The 26960-nt window shown below is 39.5% G+C and overlaps 1 protein-coding gene across 1 annotated transcript; it reads right to left on the reverse strand.

The window, feature by feature from the left end:
• ACADM (acyl-CoA dehydrogenase medium chain) lies at nt 1-26612 on the reverse strand. The gene is made up of 12 exons (XM_054981204.1): nt 26518-26612; nt 14295-14391; nt 13047-13144; nt 12868-12937; nt 12020-12120; nt 11856-11936; nt 10230-10360; nt 9938-10046; nt 2901-3041; nt 2727-2822; nt 2210-2458; nt 1-1199 (listed from the first exon to the last, which is right to left on the reverse strand). Exons 1-12 carry the CDS (start codon nt 26539-26541, stop codon nt 1128-1130), a joined length of 1269 nt encoding a protein of 422 aa, XP_054837179.1. The 5' UTR covers nt 26542-26612; the 3' UTR covers nt 1-1127.
• Nucleotides 26613-26960: the final 348 nt, after the last annotated feature.

Consider the following 26960-nt stretch of genomic DNA (forward strand, 5'->3'; position numbering starts at 1 on the left):
TAGTTTCAGTATTCTTAACTTTATTAGTGAAAATCTTGCATTGTATCTGAATGCTTCATATCTGAATGCAATAAAATACCCATATAGTAAGACTCCTAAAATCAAATGCAAAGGCACAGTAACCATACAAGAAGATATGGCTCAAGTTTAAAATAACTTGCAGACTGGTTACGGGTCTTGTTTCTCAACATACAAAGGTTCTTTGCAAAACTGCCAGTATTCACAAAGCTAGAATACATTATGTATATGATTAGACTACAAAATGAAGAGCTTTGTTTCTGGAGAATTGTAATTTCTTAATATAATTAAGCAAAAAAAATGGTTTATCATGCTAACATGGATTCAGATGGTAAATGGCAGGAAGAGGTGGGGGTCCATCACAAAATAGATTTCACATTATCCTTTATGAGTTTATGCGCTGTTTAAATCTTACTGCCATTTTAAACAGATGTACTATGGAGAAATCTATACATCAGTGTGACAATAAAGATTATCTGATTGTGCATGATCAACATGTAGGATATATAATATTTAGTTTGTTAAAATTAAGCATATTATTAACATATATTCAATACTGCCATACACTGACAACAATCAGTGTCAACTGTGTGAGACAATGGTGCAAAACTTCACATAAAAAAAGACTTAATAGAAGTGTTCCCAATTATAGTTTCCAGATGGTAGAGATGGGACCCTAAATTATACGGATCTCTCTCTCTCTCTCTCTCTCTCTCTCTCTCTCTCTCATGTTCAGTTCTCAAAACCTAGCCAATTGTAAAACTTTTGCCAAGAAAGCACACTTTGGAGAATAGAGTTAACTCCAAGGTGACAATTAAGGCACAGATTATATGTACTGATTCCATATTTCAGGAGATCTTCAGTTCCAAGAATTAAGTGACCAGTTTTATTTCATATGTTGAAGATACATAAACACATTTGCAGCTAGGGAGAAAATCCCTACTGCTTCTAAGGTCAGGCTCTCTTTTTATAGCTTTTACATATCTTCCTCTTCTAGTACTAGAAGTGGCAAAGCAGAAAAAGATACAATCATTTACAGATCTGGATTAACTCATGCTAGGAACGAAAGTCCGTCGTTTTACTGATGTTGATATCATTTCGGTATTCTTTCATGCCTTAAATTTGCCAATATGTTCACGAGCTACAATCAGCCTCTGGATCTGAGCAGTTCCTTCATATATCTGAAAGGGGAAAGTATATTATTAATAAACAGTACATCTGAATTGTGTTTTAAGCAACTACAGTTCTTTCACTGAGACTAGAATTTCAATTTGGGCAGAGTATTTTCTTTGAACAGCAGATCCAAATGACATACCACAGTATTTTTTTAAACCTCTTCCTAGTTTGAAATTAGTTTGGTATGTGGTTGGCTGCTGTTCAAGAAACGTACAGAATTCTGTTCTTGAACAAGCTGCCCAATTCTTTGAATTTCAGCCAGCCTTTTCATTGGGTCAAAACAGAACATAGTATGGACTGTAGCAACCCATGTGAACAAACTTAAGACAAATAAACTGGAATTGCTACCCATTGTGAAGATTTTAAAATATGACTGTTTAGAGGTATCTATTAAGGAGATATAAAAGTATTTGTGGCAAATAGGTAGGTGTTATATCATGAGGAGGCATTAATTTGGTCATGTTCCTTTATTGTATTGTATAGTTATTTTAACATGATCCTTTATGGAAAGCTTTTGTTTTAGTTTCATTTTTCACTTGTTAAGTTGGTTGCTGGTTGTGGTTGGTTATGGTCTAGCAGGACCCAGATCAGACCTTGCCTATGTTCAATAAAATTATGAACCACTTTGGTGCTGGACACTGTGGTATTATTACAGTAGGTGCACTTAAACTGTATTTTAAATACATTTAAAATTGATGCAAGTTATTTGCATATTATAGAAGAAATATTAAAAATAATATTATATAGACTTAATGGATTACTTCAACAGCAATTATATCACTTTTGCTGAGAAGAATGAACTACTCAACTCTGGGATTGTCTTTTGAATAGATATGTAGCATGCTGCATGGCTGACATCTTTAGCATGCTTATGAGGAATAAGTCCCAATAAAATCAGTAGGATAGACTTCTAACTAAAGATGGTTAGGATCAACCGTTTCTTCATGTAAAACCTGCAATTTTGTTGTAGTGGTCCAAGGTGACCCCTGAAGTAATGTTCACATGCACTACTTACTTGATATATTTTGGCATCTCTCATTAGCTTTTCTACTGGATATTCACTGTTGAATCCATTTCCTCCAAAGATCTGGACAGCATCAGAAGCTACTTGATTTGCAATGTCTCCAGCATATCCCTTTGCTATAGATGCATAATAGGTATTTCTACGGCCAGCATCTACCTCCCACGCTGCCCTCTGGTAAGCCAGGCGAGCTAGCTCCACTTTCATTGCCATTTCAGCTAGCATGAAAGACACTGCTTGGTGCTATAGTTGTTGAAGAACAAAGATAAACACAGGAAAGTTAACTTCCATGCATGAAATATAATGTGACAGGACAGCAAGCACTTTATTGTACATCAAAATATACAGTGACATATTTAAGCTTTCTAGTATACATTTCATTTTCTCATGAATTTCAACTTCCAGCTTGACAGATCAAAAAAGTCTGAATTCTACAAGCACTTTGTGTGAAAGATATCCTTGACACACAAATTGGAAACTACATCATATAAATGACTGGAAATTTGCATACCTCTGCAATTATCTTTCCAAAGGTTTTTCTTTCCACAGCATATTTTGTGGCTTCATCCAAAGCTCTTTGTGCTAGTCCTACAGCACCAGCTGCTACCTATGGATTGAATGATGGGCATAATAAATATAGAACTCTACAATTAAGTTTTTAGAAAATCTCATTTTAGATACTTACTGGAGGCCTAGTTTTATCAAATGCTCCCATAGCAATTTTGAAGCCAGCTCCTTCACCAATTAATACGTTCTCTTTAGGTACTCTCACATCCTCAAAAACAATTCCTCTTGTATCTGAGCACCGCTGACCCATATTAAGCTCCTGTAAAATGAAAGAAGTAGCTGTCAGCACAACTGCTCAGCTAACTGACAGCGTAAATCTAAGATGGCCAATATTGCACTAATCATGTCCAAAAAAAGTCTGTTGTATATACAGAACACGAGTTCATGCATATATATTAACACATTTTATTTATCTAAGTTTCAGTGAGAAAGATGGACTACAAATACAAGAAATAAGTAGATAAAACAAGATGGCCATGGGGGTATATATTTTTAGTGCAATTCTGAACATCTTTGTCAGAAGTCAGTCATCTTAGAATACTGTAACTATTTAGGATTACACTGATAGTGATAGATAGGGGTGGCAAAGGCACACTGTTTCGGGATTCTTGTTTCGGGTATACCCGAAACGAGACTCTGTTTTGGCAACAGCAAAATCCGAAACGGCAAGCCGTTTCGGGTTTAGTGGTTCGGGTATCGTTTCGGGTTGTTTCGGGTTTCTTTTCAATGGGAAAATGCCTCCGTCTTCCCGGACGCCTGGGGGAGGCATTTTCCCACCGAATCAAGCCAAAATTGGTGGGGACCTTCCTCTAACTCCTCTCTAACAACCCACCAAGTTTCAGACCGATTGGACTTTGGGGGGCCATGTTATGGCCCCCCAAACCAAGTCCCCCTATCCTCGCCTAAAAAAGTGAAACGTGAACGTATTTTTAGCTTGCTGCTGCTAATCTTCTTCATTATTTCCTATGGGGAAAAAATGAAGAGGCAGGCTTGTCTTGCCAGGGGTGGCATTTTGCATGCAAAATGCCCCCCAATGCTCAAGGGCCCTTCTCCCACCTTTCCTCCCACCCCCCACCAAGGCTCAGCCTACTCCCACTCGGGGGGGCCATTTCATGGCCTCCCCAAGTAGGTGCTCTTTTCTCCACCAATTCCACCTGGGGGAGGCTTGTCTTGCCAGGGGTGGCATTTTGCATGCAAAATGTCCCCCAACCCTCAGGGGCCCTTCTCCCACCTCTACTCCCACTCCCCAACAAGGCTCAGCCTGCTGCCACTTGGGGGGGCATTTCATGGCCTCCTCAAGTAGGTGCTCTCAGCCCCCAAAGTCCACCCCCCACAGCCCCACACAAACCCAATTCCCCTCCAGCAGCCACACACAGACTCAAATCCCGATTCCCCACATTAGCCCCTCACAGACCCAAATCCACCCCCAGCAGCCCCACACCCATAACCCCAGGAACTGGCTGGCAAAGGCCATCCCTCCCCCTTTGTTCCCTATGCTGAGAACTTCTAAACTCTCTTTCCCAGGGCAACTCCGCACAGCCCAGGGGTGCCACAATGGTGGGCAAACTTCTGAGTGCCAACTTGTCCCTGGGAAAGAGCACCTGACCTGACACACAGACAACCACCCCCTTACACCCCCACCACCTACAGAGAAGCCTGGCCAGCCTGCCGTAATGTTTCCTATGATGGGAACCAACTGCACATCAAAGAATAAAACACGAACAACACAAAATAAATTTTTTTAAAAAAATTCTCACTTTCAAAGTACAAGTAGGCAAAGCATTATGACACATTACACCAGCAGTCCCCCACACAGAAAAATAACACAACTCTCTTAACATCAGAGAATCACAAAAACACAATTCCTGTCAAAAACACTTTATTTCTTGAACAGCTTTAGGTTACACAGCAGTGGGGCACACCAAAGGGTATGCCAGAAGTATCTTACACAAAAATAACACAACTCACTTCACATTAAAGAATCACCCAAAAACACAATTGCTTTCAAAAACACTTTATTTCTTTAACTGTTTTAGGTTACACAGTAGGAGGGCACAACAGGGCATGAAAGCAGCGTACTACACAAAATAATACAGCCCACTTCACCTTTTTTGACAGCAATTGTGTTTGAGTGATTCTCTGATGTGAAGTGAGTTGTGTTATTTTTGTGTAGGAGACTGCTTTTACGCCCTGTTGTGCCTTCCTACTGTGTAACCTAACGCAGTTAAAGAAATAAAGTGCTTTTGACAGCAAATTTTTGGGGTGATTCTTTAATTTGAAGTGAGTTGTGTTATTTTTGTGTAAGATACAGCAGCCATGCCCTTTGGTGTGCCCCCCTGCTGTGTAACCTAAAGCTGTTCAAGAAATAAAGTGTTTCTGACAGGAATTGTGTTTTTGTGATTCTCTGATGTTAAGAGAGTCATGTTATTTTTGTGAGGTGAAATGCTGGAATGCCCTTTGGTGTGCCCCCCTGCTGTGTAACGTAAAGCTGTTCAAGAAATAAAGTGTTTTTGATAGGAATTGCGTTTTTGTGATTCTCTAATCTTAAGTGAGTCATGTTATTTTTCTGTGTGGGGGACTGCTGGTGTAATGTGTCATAATGCTTTGCCTACTTGTACTTTGAAAGTGAGAAATGCTTTTTAAAAAACTTTGTGTTGTTCGTGTTTTATTCTTTGTTGTCTAGTTGGTTCCCATCATAGAGAACAATGGGGCTGGCTGGCCAGCCATCTCTGTAGGTGGTGGGGGAATTTGAGGGAGGGTGTCTGTGGTTCAGGTGCTCTTTCACAGGGACAAGCTGGCACTCAGAAGTGTGTCCACCATAGTGGCATCCCTGGGCTGTGCACATTTGCTCTGGAAAACAGAGTGTTATAGTTCACAGCATAGGAAACAAAGGGAGAAGGCTGGCCAGCCTGTTCCTGGGATTGTGTGGGGCTGCTGGGGCTGGATTTGGGCCTGTGAGGAGCTACTGTGGGGATTTGGATCTGTGTGTGGCAGCTGGGGGAGAATTGGGTATGTGTGGGGCTGTAGGGGGTGGACTTTGGGGGCTGAGAGCACCTACTTGGGGAGGCCATGAAATGCCCCCCCCAAGTGAGAGCAGGCTGAGCCTTGGGGCTGAGCCTTGGTGGGGGGTGGGAGGAAAGGTAGGAGAAGGGCCCCTGAGGGTTGGAGGCATTTTGCCCTGGCAAAGACAAGCCTCTGTTATTTCCCAGCTGGAAATAGTGGAGAAAGGGGAGGAAGAGCAAGTGCTTTGGGAGGCCCCCCCAAGTGGGAGCAGGCTGAGCCTTGGTGGGCGGTGGGAGGAAAGGTAGGAGAATGGCCCTGAGGGTTGGGGGCATTTTGCATGCAAAATGCCACCCCTGGCAAGACAAGCCTCTGTTATTTCCCAGCTGGAAATAGTGCAGAAAGGGCAGGGGGGGAAGAGCACCTACTTTGGGAGGCCATGAAATGCCCCCCCCAAGTGGGAGCAGGCTGAGCTTTGGTGGGGGGTGGGAGGAAAGGTAGGAGAAGGGCCCCTGAGGGTTGGGGGCATTTTGCATGCAAAATGCCCCCCCTAGAAAGACAAGCCTGCCTCTTCATTTCCCCCCCATAGGAAACATGGAGATCAGCAGCAGCATCCACAACGTAAGACATCAGCAGCAGCAAGCAAAAACCTTTCCCTTTTAGGCGAGGATAGGGGGACCTGTTTTGGGGGGCCATAACTTGGCTCCCCAAAGTCCAATCTTTCTGAAACTTGGGGGGTTGTTAGATGTATTGTCGAAGGCTTTCACGGCCAGAGAACAATGGTTGTTGTGGGTTTTCCGGGCTGTATTGCCGTGGTCTTGGCATTGTAGTTCCTGACGTTTCGCCAGCAGCTGTGGCTGGCATCTTCAGAGGTGTAGCACCAAAAGACAGAGATCTCTCAGTGTCACAGTGTGGAAAAGAGAAGAGATGTAGGTCATTTGTATCTACTCAGGAGGGGTGGGGTTGAGCTGAGTCATCCTGTAAGAGTTTCCCAGGGTGTGGAATGCTAATGGCGGGAGGCTTCACTGTATCCTGAGGAGGTTCTTTTGCATATGGATTGGTACTTGATGTGCTAATCTTCTCTGCAGGGCTATTGTCAGGGATAGAATGTTTTGTTAGCCTGGTGTTTTTCAGAACTGGCAACCGAGCATATGAATGAACCGAGCATGGTTGCCAGTTCTGAAAAACACCAGGCTAACAAAACATTCTATCCCTGACAATAGCCCTGCAGAGAAGATTAGCACATCAAGTACCAATCCATATGCAAAAGAACCTCCTCAGGATACAGTGAAGCCTCCCGCCATTAGCATTCCACACCCTGGGAAACTCTTACAGGATGACTCAGCTCAACCCCACCCCTCCTGAGTAGATACAAATGACCTACATCTCTTCTCTTTTCCACACTGTGACACTGAGAGATCTCTGTCTTTTGGTGCTACACCTCTGAAGATGCCAGCCACAGCTGCTGGCGAAACATCAGGAACTACAATGCCAAGACCACGGCAATACAGCCCGGAAAACCCACAACAACCATTGGGGTTGTTAGAGTTAGAGGAAGGTCCCCACCAATTGTGGCTTGATTTGGTGGGAAAATGCCTCCCCCAGGAGTCCGGGAAGCCTGGGGGAGGCTTTTTCCCATTGAAAAGAAACCTGAAACAACCCGAAACGTTTCGGAAATCGCTGTTTCGGATTACCCGAAACGTTTCGGGTTTTCTGAAATGTTTCGGGAAAACCCGAAACAGGTTGTTTCAGGTTTTTTTCGGGTATCATATACCCAAATTGCACACCCCTAGTGATAGATCAGTGTCCTCTTGAATTGTACCCATTGGTTACCATCACAGATGTGGGTAGAAATATTTCCAGTGATTTTTCTGCAGAAAATGTGCAATTTCTAAGCATTCATTGCTTTGTAAAATTAAGAACAATGAATGGATGCCATTCCTGTTAGTCAAGCCTGGCAGTTTCAAAATTGCAATGAATGTTTTAGATAATTATCCCTAGGAATTATGAGTGAGAGAGTACATGTATGCTTTATTGATCTACAAATGGAATGGGGATATAAAACCATAGATACATATAACAAAAAAGTCAAGTTATAAATATAAGGGAAAAGAAATATGCTAAATCAGATTATGCTCTATTTAGGGAATTTTACTTTTCAAATTCATCATTTTCCAGAAAAGTCACACTACTAGTTACAACTCAGTATACTAGATCTTAATTTCATCGAAAATGGAATTATATTGGATTTCTGAGAAAGTCCCACGCATACAGAACAAATGTAAACTAATCGGGGGGATTCAAGTTGTCTTTATCAGTATTCAGAAAATTTGGACAAAGATGTCCTTTCTTTAAACTATATTAAAAATTCTTCCATGTCCTCAAAAGATAGTAGATTTGCTGTCAATCTACAACTTTATTCCCAGGATTTAGCAGCAGTCAGAATTGTACAAGTGCAATTTGAGTTTGACAAATGTTATTTCAGTCAAGGAAATTCCCATTATTATTAATCGAACTTCATCAGTATGAAGATCAAACATGTAATGTTTGTTTCACCTAACTGAAATTGTTAATTCAAATTAAAAAGAGAATGTTTAGAAAACTGAGTAACTACACAGGCCTTTTAATTATTTATGATACCTTGATCCCAATGTAAAATAATATTGTATTTCAATGAGCACACAGAATACTTGGAAAGCACCTGAACCCATGTTCTTTTCTGTTAACATTGCCAGTTCCACATAAACAGTGGAGGCTGGTGCAGTGCTGTCCCTTACACTGCAATTACTAGAGAAGCCCTTCCACGTGACCAGAAGCATCTAGCCTGGTCTTCTGTCTTTGGCATAAAGGCCTGGAGGTGGCCTACAGACTCATCAGAAGCAGGGATCAGTACAGCAGCTGGAGGCTGGGTTTGATTTCAGAGCAGAACTGAAGTCAGAGTCACAGTCTAGGTTTAGCCAGTCCAGGTTCACAGGTAGAGCAAGAGCACACTGACTGTGCAAACTGGTTGAACTAGCAAGGCTCTCTGCTCAGCCCAGGGTTTAAATGTCCTGAAGAGGAAGAAACTTCACTTGTTCCTTGCTTCATCCTGCCTGGGCTTAATTGAGCCCTGACCCTGCAAAGAACAATACTGCTTGGGCAGTGATTTCACTCAGTAGCAGAACCAGAGGCCACCAGCCTGGTGTTACATCACTGTGCTACCACCTCATGTACCCTTTGTCTCCATGCCTCCTATAGAGTGGAGAGAGAACCTACGTGACTGCTGGTCTGTGGTCTGCCCTTACAAGGAAGGGGACAAGTCAGCAGCATTGTCTGGAGATCAGGCTTCAGAGGCAGGCCCTTGAACTGAGGCCTTGAGATCGAAGGACTCCGGGGCTGAGGTGAGTCTGATGGTACTAGGAGTTCCCACAGTCCCCGATCTTCCCTGGAGAGATTCCTGTCTTATCCTGGCAGTCCTCAGATGAGGTCCAATCCTGTTTGTATCTAGCCTAGGATGGAATCCTGTCACTTGCCAGACTTTTATGTAAGGACTGAGGAGACAACAGCCAGTCTCCTGCTCTGATAATTAGTTCCTCTACAGCTCCTCGGCTGCGACAGCATGCAAACTGTTCCCCTCCTGGAAAAGCGCTTACATGCAACAGGAGGGACAGAAAGGCTGACAGTTGGAGAGGGTTGGCATAATATTTGCCAGGTTCTTTGATTTCATTCATAAAAAATTAAAAGGTTCTATTCAAACATTTATGCGTCTGCTGTTTTTGCTGTGTGTATGTGACTCTGCCTCTTGCCCCTGGGGGGGGCGGGGAGTACATTGCAGTCATAACTTTTTCTTGAATCAACTGATCTATACAGGTGACAGAACAATTATGTGTGAGGGAATTGATTTCAGTGTCTTTACTTCCAAATGAATGTGCTATGGACTGCACTCTAAAAGGATGATAACTGTTCTGTAATGGGACAAGCGGAAACAGTATTTGAGGGCCTCAAGGCTTGTTCTCAAGACTCTTAACAGTTCAAGATGTCTATCATGTCAAATTCTGCAGCACAATATCCATTTCACAAATGAAAATTAGACATGGTTTCCTTCATGGCTTATCAATAAGTGCTAATTCCTGTTATTGTAACTAAGATTCAAATATGTATGCATATCAACTCCACCTTTCTTCCAATTTGTATTCCTGGGCTGTCTGCTTCCACAATAAATCCAGTAAAAGCCTTGTTTGCAGGAACTTTAGGATCAGGATTGGACCGAACTAATAAAAAATACCTTAACACACATACAGAAACAAGAGCAAGTTAGTTTATTTTTCATGCTCATGATAAACTTTTAATTGCTAATTTAACATGCATCAATGATTTTAAATAAAGAAACCCAACTAATTTTTTTTTTAGCAATAACAAGAAAGTGGCTCTCTAAAAAGTAATACCAGATTAGCTATTGATACTATACCAGTTAGCCTTGCCACCATTGGTGATCCACATTTTTTGACCGTTAATTATATATTCATCTCCCTTTTTTTCAGCTTTTGTTTTTAAACCTGCTACATCAGAGCCTGCTCCGGGTTCAGTTACACAGTAGGCCTAGGAGAAAAAGTCAAAATTATTATATATAATAAAAAATCAAAGTAACTGTAATACAGATACAGAGGAGTTAGCCGTGTCAGTCTGTGGTAGCAAAATCAAAAAGAGTCCAGTAGCACCTTTAAGACTAACCAACTCTACTGTTGGTAACCAACTTTACTGTTGGTAAGACTAACCAACTTTACTAGAAAACTCTTTTCTATTTTTGCTACTACGGACTAACACGGCTAACTCCTCTGGATCTATAATGCATAGTTGATTTTGTAGATAACTTGTGACAGTTAAAAATCTGGAGACATGAGAAGCAAATACAGAAATAGTTCCTGGACACAGTGCAAAAGATTTACAGCTCATTTCAGAGAAGGGAGCCAATGTATGTCTGCATTCCTTTCAGTGTCCCGACAGGCTCAATAAGGAATTGGCGGGGCTTCTACAATGCCATATGTACTAATTTCATAAATTTACTAACCCGTAATATTTTAGTTTTTACTGTGTCAACAAACCCCTCCAACTTTAAATATATGCTGATGGGATCCAAACTGGAAGAGACTGAAAAAGAAAGATCTTGGGGCTGTAGCAGATAGCTTGAAGAAAAAAATTATAGATCTGGAGGAAGTGCAGAAGAGAGCAACCAAGATGATTAAGAAGGAAAGGCTAAAGTATCTTGGGCTTTTCAGTTTTAAAAGAAAAAGACAACTAAGTGGCGGACACAAAAGCGGTTTATAAAATTATTCAGTGGATAGAGAAGGTGGATAGAAAGAACTAGAATACTAGAATTTGGTGGCAGCCAGTGAAGTTAATAGGCAATAGAGTCTGGACTGATAAAAGGAAGTACTTTTTCACTCAACAAGTGATTAAAATGTCAAATTCACTACCATAGGGCATAGTGATAGTCACAGGAAGAGATAACTTTAAAAGGGGATTAGAAAGATTTATGGTGGACAGTTTCATCAGTGTCTAGCTACTAGCCATGATGATCAAAGGCAATCGCCACATCCAGTAAACCTCTTGAACACCAATGACAGGAGACAACATCAGGAGAAGGTTTTAACCTGTATGCCCTATTTGTTGGCCTCCAGGAAAACTAGTTGACCACTGTGTGAAAAAGAATGCTGGATTAGATGGCATCTGTGTATGGGAAAATGTGGAAGTGGCCATTAAGAGAACTGGGGCAGGAGGAGGAGTTGGACAAGATAAGCTCTTGGCAGCTGGCAGAAGCTAGCTGGTGGTATGGAACCAAGGCACGCCAAAGTTAGAGAGAAATGGGATTTCCACTCCCCGGTAAATCCTTATGGGTTCCCGCTTATAAGTGACAAATGTACAAATGATTTATACAGATGATTACATCCACATTATCTTTAATACTGTTATTCTGATTCATTTGTTACGAACATATTTGCAATTTCAGAACACTTAACCAAGCTTTAGTATAATCAGGCCCAACATTTTTTCCAAAGTCAGCAACATCAAATCACCACACAGTGAAAATACTCACACACATCATGGGCTCCTCAGTCATTCTCCCCAGATATTTCTTCTGCTGCTGCTCATTTCCTGCAATGATGACTGGCATTTGCTACAAGAAATGTTTTATTTGTTTAGTATATAGAAAATAACTTTCTAAACTAAGCATTACTAAGTAAAGAAGAAAATACCTACACCAAGAGAATTCGCTTCAATAGCAGTTTGAACCCCTGTGCAACCATAAGCTAATTCTTCAGTAATAAGGCAGGCGTCAAAGATGCCAAGGCCAAGGCCACCTATGATGAAGCATTAACAAACAAATAAAGCCCACAGAAATTCATAGTAACAAATGTACTTACAGTTTCTTCTGTGATCTGCTCTGAGCCTGGTTTTCAGGGAGAGCAGAATATAAATGTAATAAAATAAATAAATAAATGTAATTCTATGCAGATTGGTTTCAATACGCTTACACAGCAGTAATTCTGCACAGGACTGCACTGTTAATTATTTCTATATCCTATTTCAGCAAGACTAAAATATACCTCAATTCAATTCATTCTGTATATTCCACTTAAAAACCACAAACACACCGTGATACTGGCATTTGCATATTCAGAATAACTCCAGTAACTCAGTTACGCTGTGACCCATTCACACTTACATTTTCATCACTGGATAGTACTTATGACATCATTATAATTTGCTTATGTGAATGGCCACCACAGATTCAGTGCTACATACAGAATCTTAACATTCCACACAACCATTTTCATGGCACTCTATTCACACACTCATCTGCAACCATACAATAGAGAAATCAAATGATACAGATATAAGCATGTGTGAACGAGACCCAACTGTTTGACACTACTGCTATTTTCATTAGGATGTCAATACATTAGACTTTATATCAATCAAGCTAGCTATTATTCCTGTCTTAAATGTTATAAAACATTTTATTATTAAATCCATTCTATCTTTGCCTCCTATAAAAATGTTCTTCTATCCACTCTGTTTTATAGCTTAAATAATAGTTCACTCACCACAGCTCTCTGGTATATGTGAATTTATTAAACCAAGCTCCCATGCCCTTTTTATGAGGGGAACAGGATACTAGATAGAGAAGAGGCAAGAAAATATTTTATGATCAGTTTCACTAAGTAAGCCTCAATAAAACACAGAACGTTAAACAAGATGTTTTTGCAATATATGGCAAGCCTACCTCTCCTGTTCTGTCATACTCAGCAGCAACAGGTACAATTTCCTCTCTAGCAAATTTGCGAGCTGTAGCCTGAAATTCTTTCTGTTCTTCAGTCAGTTCTAAAAAACATGACATTTTAGACAGAAATTCTATAGCATTCCTACAACCAGATCTTCAGATATCCAGAATTATTCATAACACAGTCAGAATTTCTACATTATTCTCAAGCAGAAAGAAATCCAAAACATTTTTTTCTGAATTCCATCTTCGGTATTTCCACTGAGCATGAAACAGAAGGCAAGGAACAGTACAGCAATATAAAGAAATGATTGACATTGCAGGACTCTTCAAACATTACAGGACCATGAAATACCACCAGCTGAAAGAAAGCCACAATTTAAAAAAATTGGTGGCAGAGTAAATCTAGACTAGAGGAATGAGGAGAAATGGTGACCTTGAGAAGGGGATTGTTAATTTTGCTTCTGACAAAAGACGCTCTATGAGTGGAGACAACTGCACATCAAGTGTTTCACTGTTTACTCCTTTGAAGAAGATGAGAATTAAGCAAGTACAAGTTTGGTATGTGAATGAGATTTTATGCTTTCTTTCCTAAAAACAAAGTTGTCTATAAGAGTTTTAACAGCATAATTTTAGATGAAAGCAGGCCAGGAGTTATCCCAGTCCCATACAAAGCTGCATGTGCTTAACAAGTCCCCAGTCTCATCCAACACAAAACCCCTTCTCTGCCTACACTACATTACAATGAGTTGGGGTGGGCGGAGGGGGGGGAGCTTACAAATACAACCACAGAGGTGCTGCTAATTTCATTAGGAAAGTGGTGCATAACTCTGGAATGCTGAACCTTTTTTCTCCCCTGCCAGCACTTTTTCCCTCAATCTAAATCCCTCTCCTTCAAACTGCCATTTACTTCTCAGGGTGCGGGGGGGGGGGGAGCACTCTGTATCTTGCCTTGTGTATTTTCATTTCAGCAGAGCAAACATAAGCTTGGGGCAGGAAATTCAATTGGACAAACTGTGTGTAGGTACAATGTTCCCAGTTCACAAGGCACTTATCTCTGCTATCAAATCAGAAGCAACTCCTCTCTCCCCACTTTAGCAGCATTTAAAGGGAAAACCCATTCTTGAATTTCTTGCCATAATGTGGACTTTCGCCCAAGACAGTAATTCAGAGAGAGCCTTCTTTAGATTTATTGAGACATTTCTGACATGACTTAATATCAAATAGCATAGAATATTTTCCAATACTTACCAAAGCTAAAGCCAGCTGCAGATTTGCTTTTTGGTGATGCTGCAATAGCTTGGCTGGACTGTGCTCTCCATCCGCATGTAGCAATGCTTCGTATCACCTGTAATATTAATTTTTAAAAATTAATGAGTGTGGCACAGGCCTCCCATATATTCCCCAGTTTTAAGCACAACACACACATTACTGTTACAAGGTTACTTTCCTGTTACAAGGTTATATGCTTCTAAATACAAAGAATGCCTCAGATGATAATCTGAGATAACTTCGGGCCTGCTTTAATCCAAAAGTGTACTGTTAAAACTGCCTGAAAAACAAATGTATTGGTAAATAAGTTTGTCATTTCTTATTGTGTGGTGCGTATCCTGGGTGCTTTCCTTTTGCTGTATTAAATCTATAAGCAAACTAAAGATTTTACCAAGTACAAAGTAGTTTTGCTGAACATATCTCTATGCAGGAGACTATACTGTTTGGGCCTACTTATTGTTATTATTTATAGTCTATCTTTCTCTCTGAGATTCAAGGCAAATTACAGGTATGATACAAACTTTTCAGTCAATCAAGTAAGATTACAATCTATAATAACTTCAGTAAATCAGTAAGCAGTTTACAAGATATGTTAACATTCCAATCTAACAGCAAATATTCCTAATTAAAAAAATAATGCAGTTGGGCTGGAATTGTAGAATGAAGGGGGGAGCAAACAAGCATATCTGTTTAAGGCATACTTTCTTATTTTGATGTTTGGGCTTGACAAACCTGCCACAATTATTTAAATTTTTTTGAGTAGAAGTCAGGTATGTGGGGGGAGGGGTCAATTGCTCCTCGCCATTGCCCAACTATCAAAGCTTTGGAAATGCTAATGGCCATCCTGGCCAGAAACAATGAAATTTTAGCTGATTCCTTCTGGAGGAAGGAGTTCTAGCACCTGAGCACCATCTGGATGGCTGCCATTGCCACTGGAACTGATAAACGGCTAGTTGCCTAGACAAAGACTCCCCAAGGTAATGGGAAGCTTTTAGCAAACTAACTTCTAAGGCAAGGAACCTGCCTTAGAACAATATCAGCTGGACCATATATAGGGCTGAGGGATAGGGGAATTGCATGTTTACACCCTTTTGTATTCCTTGCTTAATTCATTGCTGTACAGAAAGTGTGTGTGTGTGAACTTCTTACTTTTAATAAATTCTTTACTATTTTAAATGCTGGTAGTTGTTCACATATCACAAAGATCTCCTCCATTCAAACCCGCTATTTAACATGGGCACCAGGGGAAGAAAGGCAGTCAGTTGCTAAATCGCTATTTCCCCTGGAGTGTGCAAGTGCGGTAAGCTGTCTCCATTGATCCTCCTGAACTGATCCATTACACCACAGCTGTGCTTGTCTCTGAATGTAAGAATGTAAGATGTAGTTTTCTCTGAAAGATTTTGTACATCCAGACAAATAGACTTTCAGGATATCTTTGAAATGTAGTATATATAACTCTGGGATAGGTTGATAGATAACAACTGTATTTACTCAGAAGGAAACCTAGGATTTGTCCAGGTGTGAGTCAAGAAAAAAGAGGGGCCATCTTACATTAAGATAGCAGTAAGTACAGTAATGATAATGTTTTGTGTATAACATATTTTGGAGTGGGGGGGTCTTCTCATTTTCAGGATCATTTTAGTTTCAGGTAAATACGGTACTGAAATAACTATAAAACTAAGCTACAAATTTAGCATAAGAACAATGATCTACTAGCTTCTAGTTAATAGATTAGCCAGCAGAGAAGAACAAAATCCACCAAGGGCGGGGGGGATTAAATGCATCAAAAAGTAATGAAGTTTCTGAAGCAGATACAAGATAAGGCTTGCACAAACACTGACTGCAAACTCACTACGGAACATTCCACATATAATATTAACTAAAAGACTGTGATGCTTAGGTTAGCAATACATACTTTTTTACTTCAAAGCAGTTTAAAGTAACTTTTGTCTTGAAACTTAGCAACCTTAGCAAGTTGTGGTCACACAATTACTATAGATGATAGAGAGTGCAGCAACCCAGTATGGAGGTTAGTCTCCAATTAGTTTTGTTCCTTTCATTCCTTGCATTCCATTTCAGAAAAGCAAACTGATCAGTTAGCTTTTGTGCCATACCCTGAGAGAAGGTAAACTGATAGTTGCTACCAGATCCCATTACTGTCACCACAGCACAATGGTTTAGGGCCATGACTTTTCCATTATAGCTATTTCCATGTACTTGTTTTCCCTGTGGCAAACACTTTGCTTTTTACTCTCATAGTAATTGTTTTGAGTTCTCTGCATACAAATGTGATATAAAATGGTATTAAAAGATTCATTAAAAGCCTGGGAGAACAGAAATGTCTTGACCAAGTGCCTACAAGAGAGCATCATAGGCACCAGATGAGCCCCAAGGGGGAGGGCATTCCATAAGCAGGGTGCCACTATTGAAAAAGCAGTCTGTGGTCATCACCCATCTAACCCCTGAAGACAGGAGCATGGAAAGCAGAGCTTGTGAGGCAGCTCTTAACTGGCAGGCTGGACAATAAGGGGGGTGGGGAGTGGTCCTTCAGGTACCTTAGTCCTAGGACATTTAGGGCTTTAAGGACAAGAACCAGCTCTACACATTGTGACTGGAAACAAATGGGCAGTCAGTACGGATCTTTCAACACTGGAATAATACAATCCTTGTATCTCACCGGACAGTAGATTGGCTGCTTCATTTTGGACCAGATGACATTTCTGGACAATTTTAAAAGCAGCCTTAATCGGAATGTAATTAGGGCATGGATCACCAAGGCCAGATCCTGCTTTTTGAGAAATGACTACAGCTAGCATATCAAAGGAGACCTGTGACTTCAACCATAGGCTAGTATCCAACAGCACCCTCAGTCTATGAACCTGCTCCTTCAAGTGGAAGACAACCCCTCTTTTGGACACGCTAGTGATGGATATAGATTTGGAGGCTAAAAAGCCTCCAAATCTTTTTAGGTTTTATATACTAAACCTATGCTTTTTCAGTATTACATGCTTTGCACTTTTTCTATGCTCAGGAGCCAAAGTAGTACTTGCAATGTAACCTGTAAGAATTTGACACTTGAAACAAGAAGACTTGAAATTCTGTAAGAACTGATATACTGCTTTTAGGGCTGCACTTATATTATATGTTATATTATTCTATAGATTCCAATAGAAATCAGTACCAGAGAGCCTTTTGTAGAAAACTGATTTGATGCAGCAAGCTGGTTTTGGCCACCTGTGGTATTATCTTCCTTAAAGCTGATAAGAAACTCGGGAAAAGGACACGAATAGGAAAACATCCCTTCCTATCCACCAGATTGAGACTCATTGGCGCCCTTGAAAGTATTATGCCCAGAAGAAAGTAGGTAAAAGGTTAGACAGTGTCCTTCCAAAATGAGGGCAGAGAAAAAAAAAACTGTGAAGACTGGAATTCCCCCAAATAGAGAGGCCAGCCCAGAATTGCATCTTCAAATCAGAACTGACCCTAGATATGTTACGAGCCAATAAGATATCAAATATTAGAATACTGTAATATTGTTATGATTATCTGAAAGTATTAATTGCCTGTATTTCTATTGTAATTTTGATGAGCTCAGGACACAAGGAGACCACCTACTCCTGTGAAAATGAGCTCCTCCATTGTTTAAATTAAACAATCATATATTGCTTCATTCTACAGGACTCCGTGGGGTGTGTCTCTTATTGTGATTGGCGAGAGGGACACCTAAGGCACAAGTTTGTGCATAACACTAGCTCCTCGGTCTACAACCAGTTTTGCCATTGACCAACAGCATGTCAGGCTTGCCTAGACTGAGCTTTAGTTTACTGGCTTTATTCATCTCTTTACTGTCTCCACTCCAGGCATCTGTTGACTTCCACAGACCCAGACCCAGGAGAAACAGATCTGGGTGTCATCCACATACACCTTACTCCAAATCCCCTGATGATCTCTCCCAGCAGTTTCATGTCAAAGTTAAAAAGCACAGGGGACAAGATGGAAATCTGCAGTATTCAATAGCATAAATGCCATGGATTGGGCAGCAGTCACCTAGCACCAACTTCTGGAGTTAATCATATCATATGAATATGTACACAATGTGAATTTGCTATTTCTTCATATTATATTAATGTCATGAGTTTGGAAGATGCTGAATGCTCCAGTACACTCTAAAAAATTTCCAGACTATTATGAGCACTTAAAGCAGTTTCCATGGAATGCAACAACACTTTTATCTTCATTTTGCTAGAAGGCTGCAACTATTTGTTTTGGACAGTGCTCTCACTCACTATGATTTATATTCTTCACTTACAAAGTGGAATCCGACAAAGCTCCAAGACCATGCATAAATCAACCAGTCTGAGACTGGTAAAGTGATGTAGTATGCTCACTGCACTAAGTGTCAAAACTTTACCACCCTTAATAGATGTCTCCTAGTTGGCAAGGTTCCATTTTGCCAATAGTATCCTAAAAAAGACGAATAAACCAAACTTCTTATTACCTGGGGCCATTTTGTTAGATACCTGTTTACAGAGCAGGCATATAAAACTTTTGAAAGAAAAGAGTTCTAGGGTATTCTCTCAATATATATCATCCTGAATGTGCTGGTTTGCAGAATACTCTGTAAATGGGTTTGATACATTTCTAAAGAAGGAAAGGAATACATCATATTTACTATGTGGGATATTATTAAAAATTTTAGCAGCTTTATATTTTACTTAAATGAAGGGCAAGTAGCTACTAGAACAAAGTGTTTTTCAGCTTGCACAGGCTATTAAGACAAACTACAGATGTTAAAGAATTATTTCATAATTATCTGGGGAGTATTGATTGACTTAAATATTAGAGATAAGAAAAATAAAGAATTGAAATTAAAGGAGATACAAGAAAAGATAAATCAAAAAGAACAACAATTAAGGAAAAGACCAGGGAAAAAGAAACTGCAACAAGAGATAAAATTTTTACAAGAACAAATAAAAGCAATGGAAAACAAAGAGCTGGAATGGGAATTGAAAAGTTTAAGACAAAAGTTGAAGGAGCCAACAAACCTGGAAAATATTTAGCGTGGCAATTGAAAAAAAAGAGAGAGAAAATCAATAAGAATTGTGGACGATGGTAAGGATCTAATTGACCAACAAGCAATAAGTAGGGCATTTTATAAATGTTATGCTAATTTATACCAGAAGAAACCTATAGACCAGATTGATCAATATCTGCAAAAGATAAATTTACCAGATGTACCTAATAAATTGAAGAAAAGACTAAACGCTAAAATTTCAGATGTGGAAATTACCGAAGCAATACAAGCAACAAAACTGGCGAAAGCACCAGGACCTGACAGAATATCAGCGAAATTTTACAAGATAATGGCCAAAGACATTGCACCATTTTTGCAAAAGGTAATGAATGGAGTATTGGAAGGAAAAGAACTGCCAGAAACGTGGAATGAAGCGAATATAACACTGATACAAAAGGAGGAGCAAGACTTAGCTAATGTGAAAAACTATCGACCAATATCTTTGATAAATAATGATTATAAAATTTTTGCTAAGATTTTAGCAGAGAGATTAAAAGACTGGTTGATAGAATTTGTTGCAGATGAACAAGCAGGCTTCTTGCCAGATAGACAAATTAAAGATAATTTGAGAGTGGTAATTAATGCAGTAGAGTATTATGAAAAACATCCAGAGAAGGAGGCTGGCTTTTTTTTTGTGGACGCAGAGAAGGCATTTGATAATTTGAACTGGGACTTTATGTTTGCAATTATGGAAAAAATGCAGATGGGCAAGGAATTTATTTATGCAGTGAAAGCAATATATAAAGATCAATGTGCAGCAATTGTGGTAAATAACGAATTAACAAAAAAATTGGAGATAAGAAAAGGCACGAGACAAGGATGTCCACTATTGCCATTGTTGTTTGTAATGGTATTAGAAATTCTATTAAGGCAAATATGGGACGATGACAATATAAGAGGCATGAAAATTAAAGGTTTCTCATATAAAATAAGAGCATTTGCTGATGACGTGATGGTCATAATTGAAGATCCAATTCAAAATATGCCGAAGTTGCTAAACAAGATAAAAGAATTTGGAGATCTTGCTTGGTTCTACATTAATAGAAACAAATCTAAGTTGCTATGTAAAAATATGACTAAGCAAAAACAACAAGAATTAATGGAAATTACAAATTGTGAGGTAGTACACAAAGTAAAGTATTTGGGGATTGAGCTCACGGCGAAGAATATTGATTTGTTTAAGAATAACTATGACAAGTTGTGGCAGCAGATAGATTGTGATATGATTAAATGGAACAAACTAAACTTGTCATGGTTAGGTCGAATTGCGGTGATTAAAATGAATGTGCTGCCAGGGATGATGTTTTTTGCTGCAAACAATACCAATAGTAAAAGATAAAAAGCAATTTGAAAAATGGCGGAGGAAGATATTAAACTTTGTGTGGGCAGGCAAGAAACCAAGAGTGAAAATGAAGATCTTGTATGATGCCAGGGTGGATAAAAATCAATGATTTTTTAAAAAAAATTTTAAAAATCGGATTTTTTAAATTTAAATCGGATTTTTTTAATTTAAATCGGATTTTTTAAAATAAAATGCTTTTTGAGGAAAATATATTACCATCCAAAGGTTATTCCATCATGAAATAAAGATTAGTTTTTAATTATGTAGAATAAGGCTGTATATGTTTAATTTTTTTGGTAAATAAATTCCATTAATCCATTCACAATGTCATGCTCTTCCAGAGGTTTTTGTAAGATTATTGGGCAGTTTCTCTGCCTACAAGATATTATCACAGATGCTTGGTTTTGCAGTTCTCAAAACTGAATTTGTGTCAGCTCAGCAGAGATCACATGCCTCTTCTTCACAGCAAAAATGTTATAACATGAACAGAGTTGAGAAAAAGACCTTAATCCTATTGTTCTACAAACCTATGAAGACAGAATCAACCCCTCCAGTGCTAAGTTTCAAGAAGTTCAGTGAATAGAAACAATATTTTTCTGATTGTTTGAAGTGGAATAGATCTGCACAAGAAGAAACTAAGTGTGAGGAGGGAGGGGCAAGCAGTACAAAATGAAAGTGAAACTTTTTGAGCACAATACTGCACAAGTCTTTGGATCTTCTGTGTGTATGACCTGAGGTTTATCACATTCTTTCCTTGGAGGAAAAAACCTATAATGGCAGCAGGCCATAAAAGAGACCCAGTTTGGGAATACTTTAATGAAGTTCCTTTACCTATCGGTAAGGCAGGCATCTACTTGCATATTAAAGTTATACCAGCAAGAATTAGTCTTTATGTAGAAAACTATGATGTAAATCAAGCCTTAATGACTAGTGATTTAAATCGTGATTTAAATCGTGATTTAAATCAGTTTGATTTAAATCAAATCCACCCTGTATGATGCCAAGGAAAGAGGTGGATTACAATTGCCTAACTTGAGATCATATCATGAAGCAATTTGTTTAGTTTGGCTGAAGGAGTGGATGACATTAAAGAATCATAAACTACTGGCATTGGAAGGTTATAAAAAAATATTTGGATGGCATGCGTATTTATGGTATGACAAAGTCAAGGCAGATGCTATGTTTTTACATCATTATGTGAGACGAAATTTATTCATTGTTTGGCAAAAATATAAGAGATACTTAAATGAAGAAACCCCATTGTGGATTGTACCGGCTGAAGTTGTTAACCCGAAAACGGAATATAATGGCGAGGAGTGGTTGACTTATAAAGAAATCTTGAAATTGGAGCAAAAAGCAGTTATGATTAAAGCAAATGAGGAACTACCATTTCATTATGGGTGGTTCCAATATAGACAAATTAAAGATTTGTATGACTCTGATCGCAGGAAATCAGGATTCAGAACAAAAAACTCGGAACTAGAAGTATGTTTATTTCATGAGGGGAAAAATGATACCTAAAATGTATAAAATTTTGTTAAAGTGGTTTACTGAGGATGAAACAGTTAAAGTGCAAATGGTAAAGTGGGCTATAAATTGTAATAGAGATATCACAATGGATGCATGGGAGTACTTGTGGAAAAATACATTAAAAATATCAACATGTACTAATATAAAGGAGAATGTATATAAAATGATATATAGATGGTATTTAACGCCTAAGAAATTAGCTTATGGGAATAGTCAAATGTCAGACAAATGTTGGAAATGTAAAAAACAAGAAGGTTCGTTTTATCATACGTGGTGGACTTGTGAACTGGCTAAACAATTCTGGGGAATATTGTTGAGGTTATGTCAGAAATATTGCAGAAAAAAGTGAACAAAAACCCAGAGTTGTTGTTGCTAAGCATAAGTTTAGAAGAGTTTGCGATCCAAGATAGAACGCTAATGTTTTACATGACAGCGGCGGCAAGGATGGTATATGCACAATTATGGAAGACTCAAGAAATACCAACAATAGCAAATTGGATCCAAGATGGACAAGCTGACAAAGAAAATGAGAGAACAAGAGTCTGAAGAATTCTTTATTAACTGGGGGAAATTTAAATTGTATTTGGAAAAGAAGTGGGATGTCAAAGGGAAATTATGTATATTGGAGAATTTTTAAAGGAGAAAAAGTGATCTTTACGGAGGGAATATATATTTGTGAGTTTAAGATAAGAGAATGGTATTAAGAAATAACATTTTATTTTAAATAATATAACAATATATAGTAGATATAATTAGATAAGGGGTTGGAAAACTGTTGGAAGTCTACAAAGAAAAAGGGGGAGGAGTGGGTGGGGGAAACTAGGATATGGGGGATAATAGATTATGTATGAAATGACTTATGTATTAACTCTCCCAATAAAAATTTATTTAAAAAAAAAGAATTATTTCATATGAGCTGTACAAATCCCAACAACTGTTCTAAATGTCACATAAATGTTCTAAATGTCACATAATACAACTAGTACGTTGCATCCAGGCCAGAAAACAGCAAGATTAAAATTCACCTGTGTTTTGGCATGACTCTATTGTGATAGAAGAATGCAGAATACTTTGATTACCACACAAGAGACACTGGTCTCTTGTCGCCCTCTTTTCTGGGAATAAAGCAGTAAACTCCTCAGATTTCAGGTTGAAAGGAGATGGTTTCTCTTTATGGAGACAAATGAGAAGGATGGAGATGAAGCCAAGAGGAAGCAATATAGATATCCTGAGTTAGGGTTAGTTAGTATGTGCATCTTGTTATGCATGATTGGGGAAAGGTGCAGGGCAGCACACAAGGAAACTCTAACCCAGTTCCAGAATAGGTCAGATAGAAACCCTCCTAACTGAGAGGGAGTTTAAAGGTTTAGCATACTCTGTGAAAGTATGCAAGCCAAGAACTGGTGAATTGGGAGAAATGAAGTCTGCATCAAACAGCCTCTACTTTAAAGTTCTTGCCTGGTTTATGTCCATTCCTTGGAATGTCAAAGTAGACCCAGTGACTTCTATAACTCAGCCCTTGCTTTTATTTAACTTCTGTAGCATGTGTCTTGTTGAAGTGTTTGTAATGTTTTATATATATATATGCATTTTAAAATTTGTTTTAATGTTTTAGCTGTTTGCCTCGAGGACCCTGAACTGGGTGGAAAGGAAGGAATAAAAAAATTAATTAAATAAGGCAAGGATCTTGAGTGAGAATTGAGAGAGAAACAGCAAGCAGGTTGCGGATGGAATGCTGCTTAAAGCTATTAAATTATATGAAATAAAAGGAGGAGCTGCCTTGAGGATATATGTGTAAGAGTTACATAGTAGTATGGGTGTTAATATTTTATTTATTCATTTCATTTATACCCCGCCTTTCCCCCCAATGTGGACCTAAAGCAGCTTATATCATTTTTCTCTCCTCCATTTTTTTCTCACAACAAACACTGCGAGGTATGGTTGTTGTGGGTTTTCCGGGCTGTATTGCCGTGGTCTTGGCATTGTAGTTCCTGACGTTTCGCCAGCAGCTGTGGCTGGCATCTTCAGAGGTGTAGCACCAAAAGACAGAGATCTCTCAGTGTCACAGTGTGGAAAAGATGTAGGTCATTTGTATCTACTCAGGAGGGGTGGGGTTGAGCTGAGTCATCCTGTAAGAGTTTCCCAGGGTGTGGAATGCCATTGGCGGGAGGCTTCACTGTATCCTGAGGAGGTTCTTTTGCATATGGATTGGTACTTGATGTGCTAATCTTCTCTGCAGGGCTATTGTCGGGGATAGAAAGCCTTCGACAATACTGCGAGGTATGTTAGGCTGAGAGTTCATGACTGGCCCAAGATCACCCAGCAAGTTTCTGTGACAGAGCTGGGAATTAAACCTTGCTCACCCAGATCCTAGTCTCTCACTCTTGCCACTACCCTATACTGGCTCTCTTCTAGCAAATAATAGCAAACAACATTCAGCCACATGGATTCCGTGGTTGCTAGCATTCATTTTCTTTTATTACCTAACTCCTAGTAATGTCAAATAGGTATAAGGTCAAAATGGCACACATTTAAGTCTCTTCCTGTTACCTCTGTGTAATTTTCATACTGCTATTTCCAGATCTAATTTGGTTATCTGCCACATCTTTACTTCTTTTTTATGGGTTGGATTCAACCACCTTTTTCACTGATGAAAAAAAGAGGGTGATAATCCTCAGTGGTAGACCATCTCCTTGGTATGTACAAAGTCCAAGGTTCAATACTCAGCATCTCTAATTAAAAAGATTAGATAGTAGGTGATGTGAAAGACCTCAGCCTGAGACTGAAAATTCGCTACTAGTCTGAGTAGATAATACTGATCTTGATGGACCAATGGTCTGATTGGGTATAAGTGAGCTTCATATGCTCTGTGCATACAGTACATCACCTATAGACCCCTATTACCAGAGGTCCAGCTACCCCTCCATAGAAGAGCATACCAGATCAGTGTGGCAGAGAAAAAAAACACTTGGAAACCTGACATTATATAAAGGTTGAATTACTACTTTTTTCACCAGCTCCCTCTTCAAGCTCAGAGCAGCATACATTGTTCTGTGACCCTGTGTTATTCTCATAACTCCTCTATAAGGTAGGGTAGACAGACTATGTCTGAGATTGGCCCAAGGACACTCAGCAAGCTTTATGGTATTTGGAAGTTGAACTTGGGTCTCCCAGATCCTAGGCTGACACTTTAACCACTACACAACAACACTATCTTTCCAGATGTTCATAGTAGCATCTTCAGCCTCCCAACAGAATAGGCTAAAGGCCAAACAGTAAAGACCCTGGAAAGATTTGTGAAGAGATCTTCCCACCATTTGTGCAGGTAAAGTACAGCCATAAAGAGACATGATCAGGATCACAGCACAGGGGCGGGGGGGGGGGGACTTTGCTCCTTCTTCATGGTTTTGCTGACGAAAACTGAACCCTCCAAGATAGTTCAAAGAAGAAAAACTAGCGAAGTGAGGATTTTTGTGGGATTTTTTTTCTGTTCCAGGCTAATAATAGCCAGTAAGTTCAACTAGAAATCTTTTAAGGGAGGACAAGTATTAAACACCTTCTCCACACCACAGACATGATCTGAAACCGCTCTTCCAGTTGCAATTTACCCTAAAACTGAACAAGGCATAAATATTTATATATATAACTTTCAAGCTTTTTTTTTAATTCAAGGGAAGACGTTTAGGATTTCATAATGGCACAACTGGTAGAACAAGAATGGAACACACCCTACTGATGTAGTGGTTAGTGCTGGGGAGATGTGATCCCTGAGTTCAAGTCCCCAACTGCTATAAACTGTGCCTCACAAGGTTATTTATAAGGGTAAAAATGAGGAAGCTAAAACCATGATCTTGGACAGGAGAAACATATACTAAATATGGTCACAATAGAGCAGTTGTTCTCTTGAGAACCCCCAAACTGTATATGTTTCCTGTATAATTTTACTAGCTGTAAAAGTTTCTCTGGCTACATGATCTTCGTCCTTCATTGACTAAAATCCATGCCCCCAATGACTGGTTTTATTGCTTTACAAGCAACGTTTGGCTCCTCAGGAGCGAGACTCCCTGCTCTCAGGGTACCCACTTCACACCCGCACACCACCGAAAAGTTCCAAACCTTTAACTATATAAGCCGCCCCTTCAGTCACTACAGGCCGTTCTGCAATCTCAAAACCGCCTTCCATCCTTTCTCTGAGCCCCCTCCTTTCCCGCTCCAGAGTCGCAGCGTATCCGCCAGACAAGCTTAGCTCTCCTCACCCGAGTGACTCTCAGTGCCGCCATGACGCGTCCTCTTTTTTTTCCCTTTTCTTTCCCCTCCTCCTGCCCGCCCAGCGCTCTCAGAAGGCCAGGGTTTATCCTCCCTCCCACTTGATACGAACGCCTCTCGCAAGCGCGGATGGGACGTTTTGTGCCTCGCTGACCCGGACAAGAGGGCAGAATGACAAACGGGCGCCCAGATAAGCCCTTGCGCCCCTCAGCGGCGCTAGGTAAAAGTAAACAGAAGAATAAAAGCAGGGTGTAGCACGCAATCACGTCACGAGACTGTAGAATGGACTGTATCACTAAAGAATGCGCGCGGAGCAAATTACATTTTTAAACGTTGCACTATTTTTTTAAAGTAAAACATTCCTACATGTAAATAGGGAGAAGGCGAAGTCAGAAGTCTTTTTAGTGTGATGGGTAATTTTTTTTTAATTGCA

This window comes from Eublepharis macularius, chromosome 5 (assembly GCF_028583425.1).
Source record: "Eublepharis macularius isolate TG4126 chromosome 5, MPM_Emac_v1.0, whole genome shotgun sequence".
Taxonomy (NCBI): domain Eukaryota; kingdom Metazoa; phylum Chordata; class Lepidosauria; order Squamata; family Eublepharidae; genus Eublepharis; species Eublepharis macularius.

Excerpts from the sequence above, each read along its gene's own strand:
- ACADM (XM_054981204.1), bottom strand. The coding sequence starts at position 26,541 with ATGGCGGCACTGAGAGTCACTCGG. Across the intron at positions 12,121-12,867 it reads ACATATACCAGAGAGCTGTG|GTGGCCTTGGCCTTGGCATC; the intron begins GTGAGTGAACTA and ends GCTTCATCATAG. Across the intron at positions 2,459-2,726 it reads TTGGAAAGATAATTGCAGAG|CACCAAGCAGTGTCTTTCAT; the intron begins GTATGCAAATTT and ends CAACAACTATAG.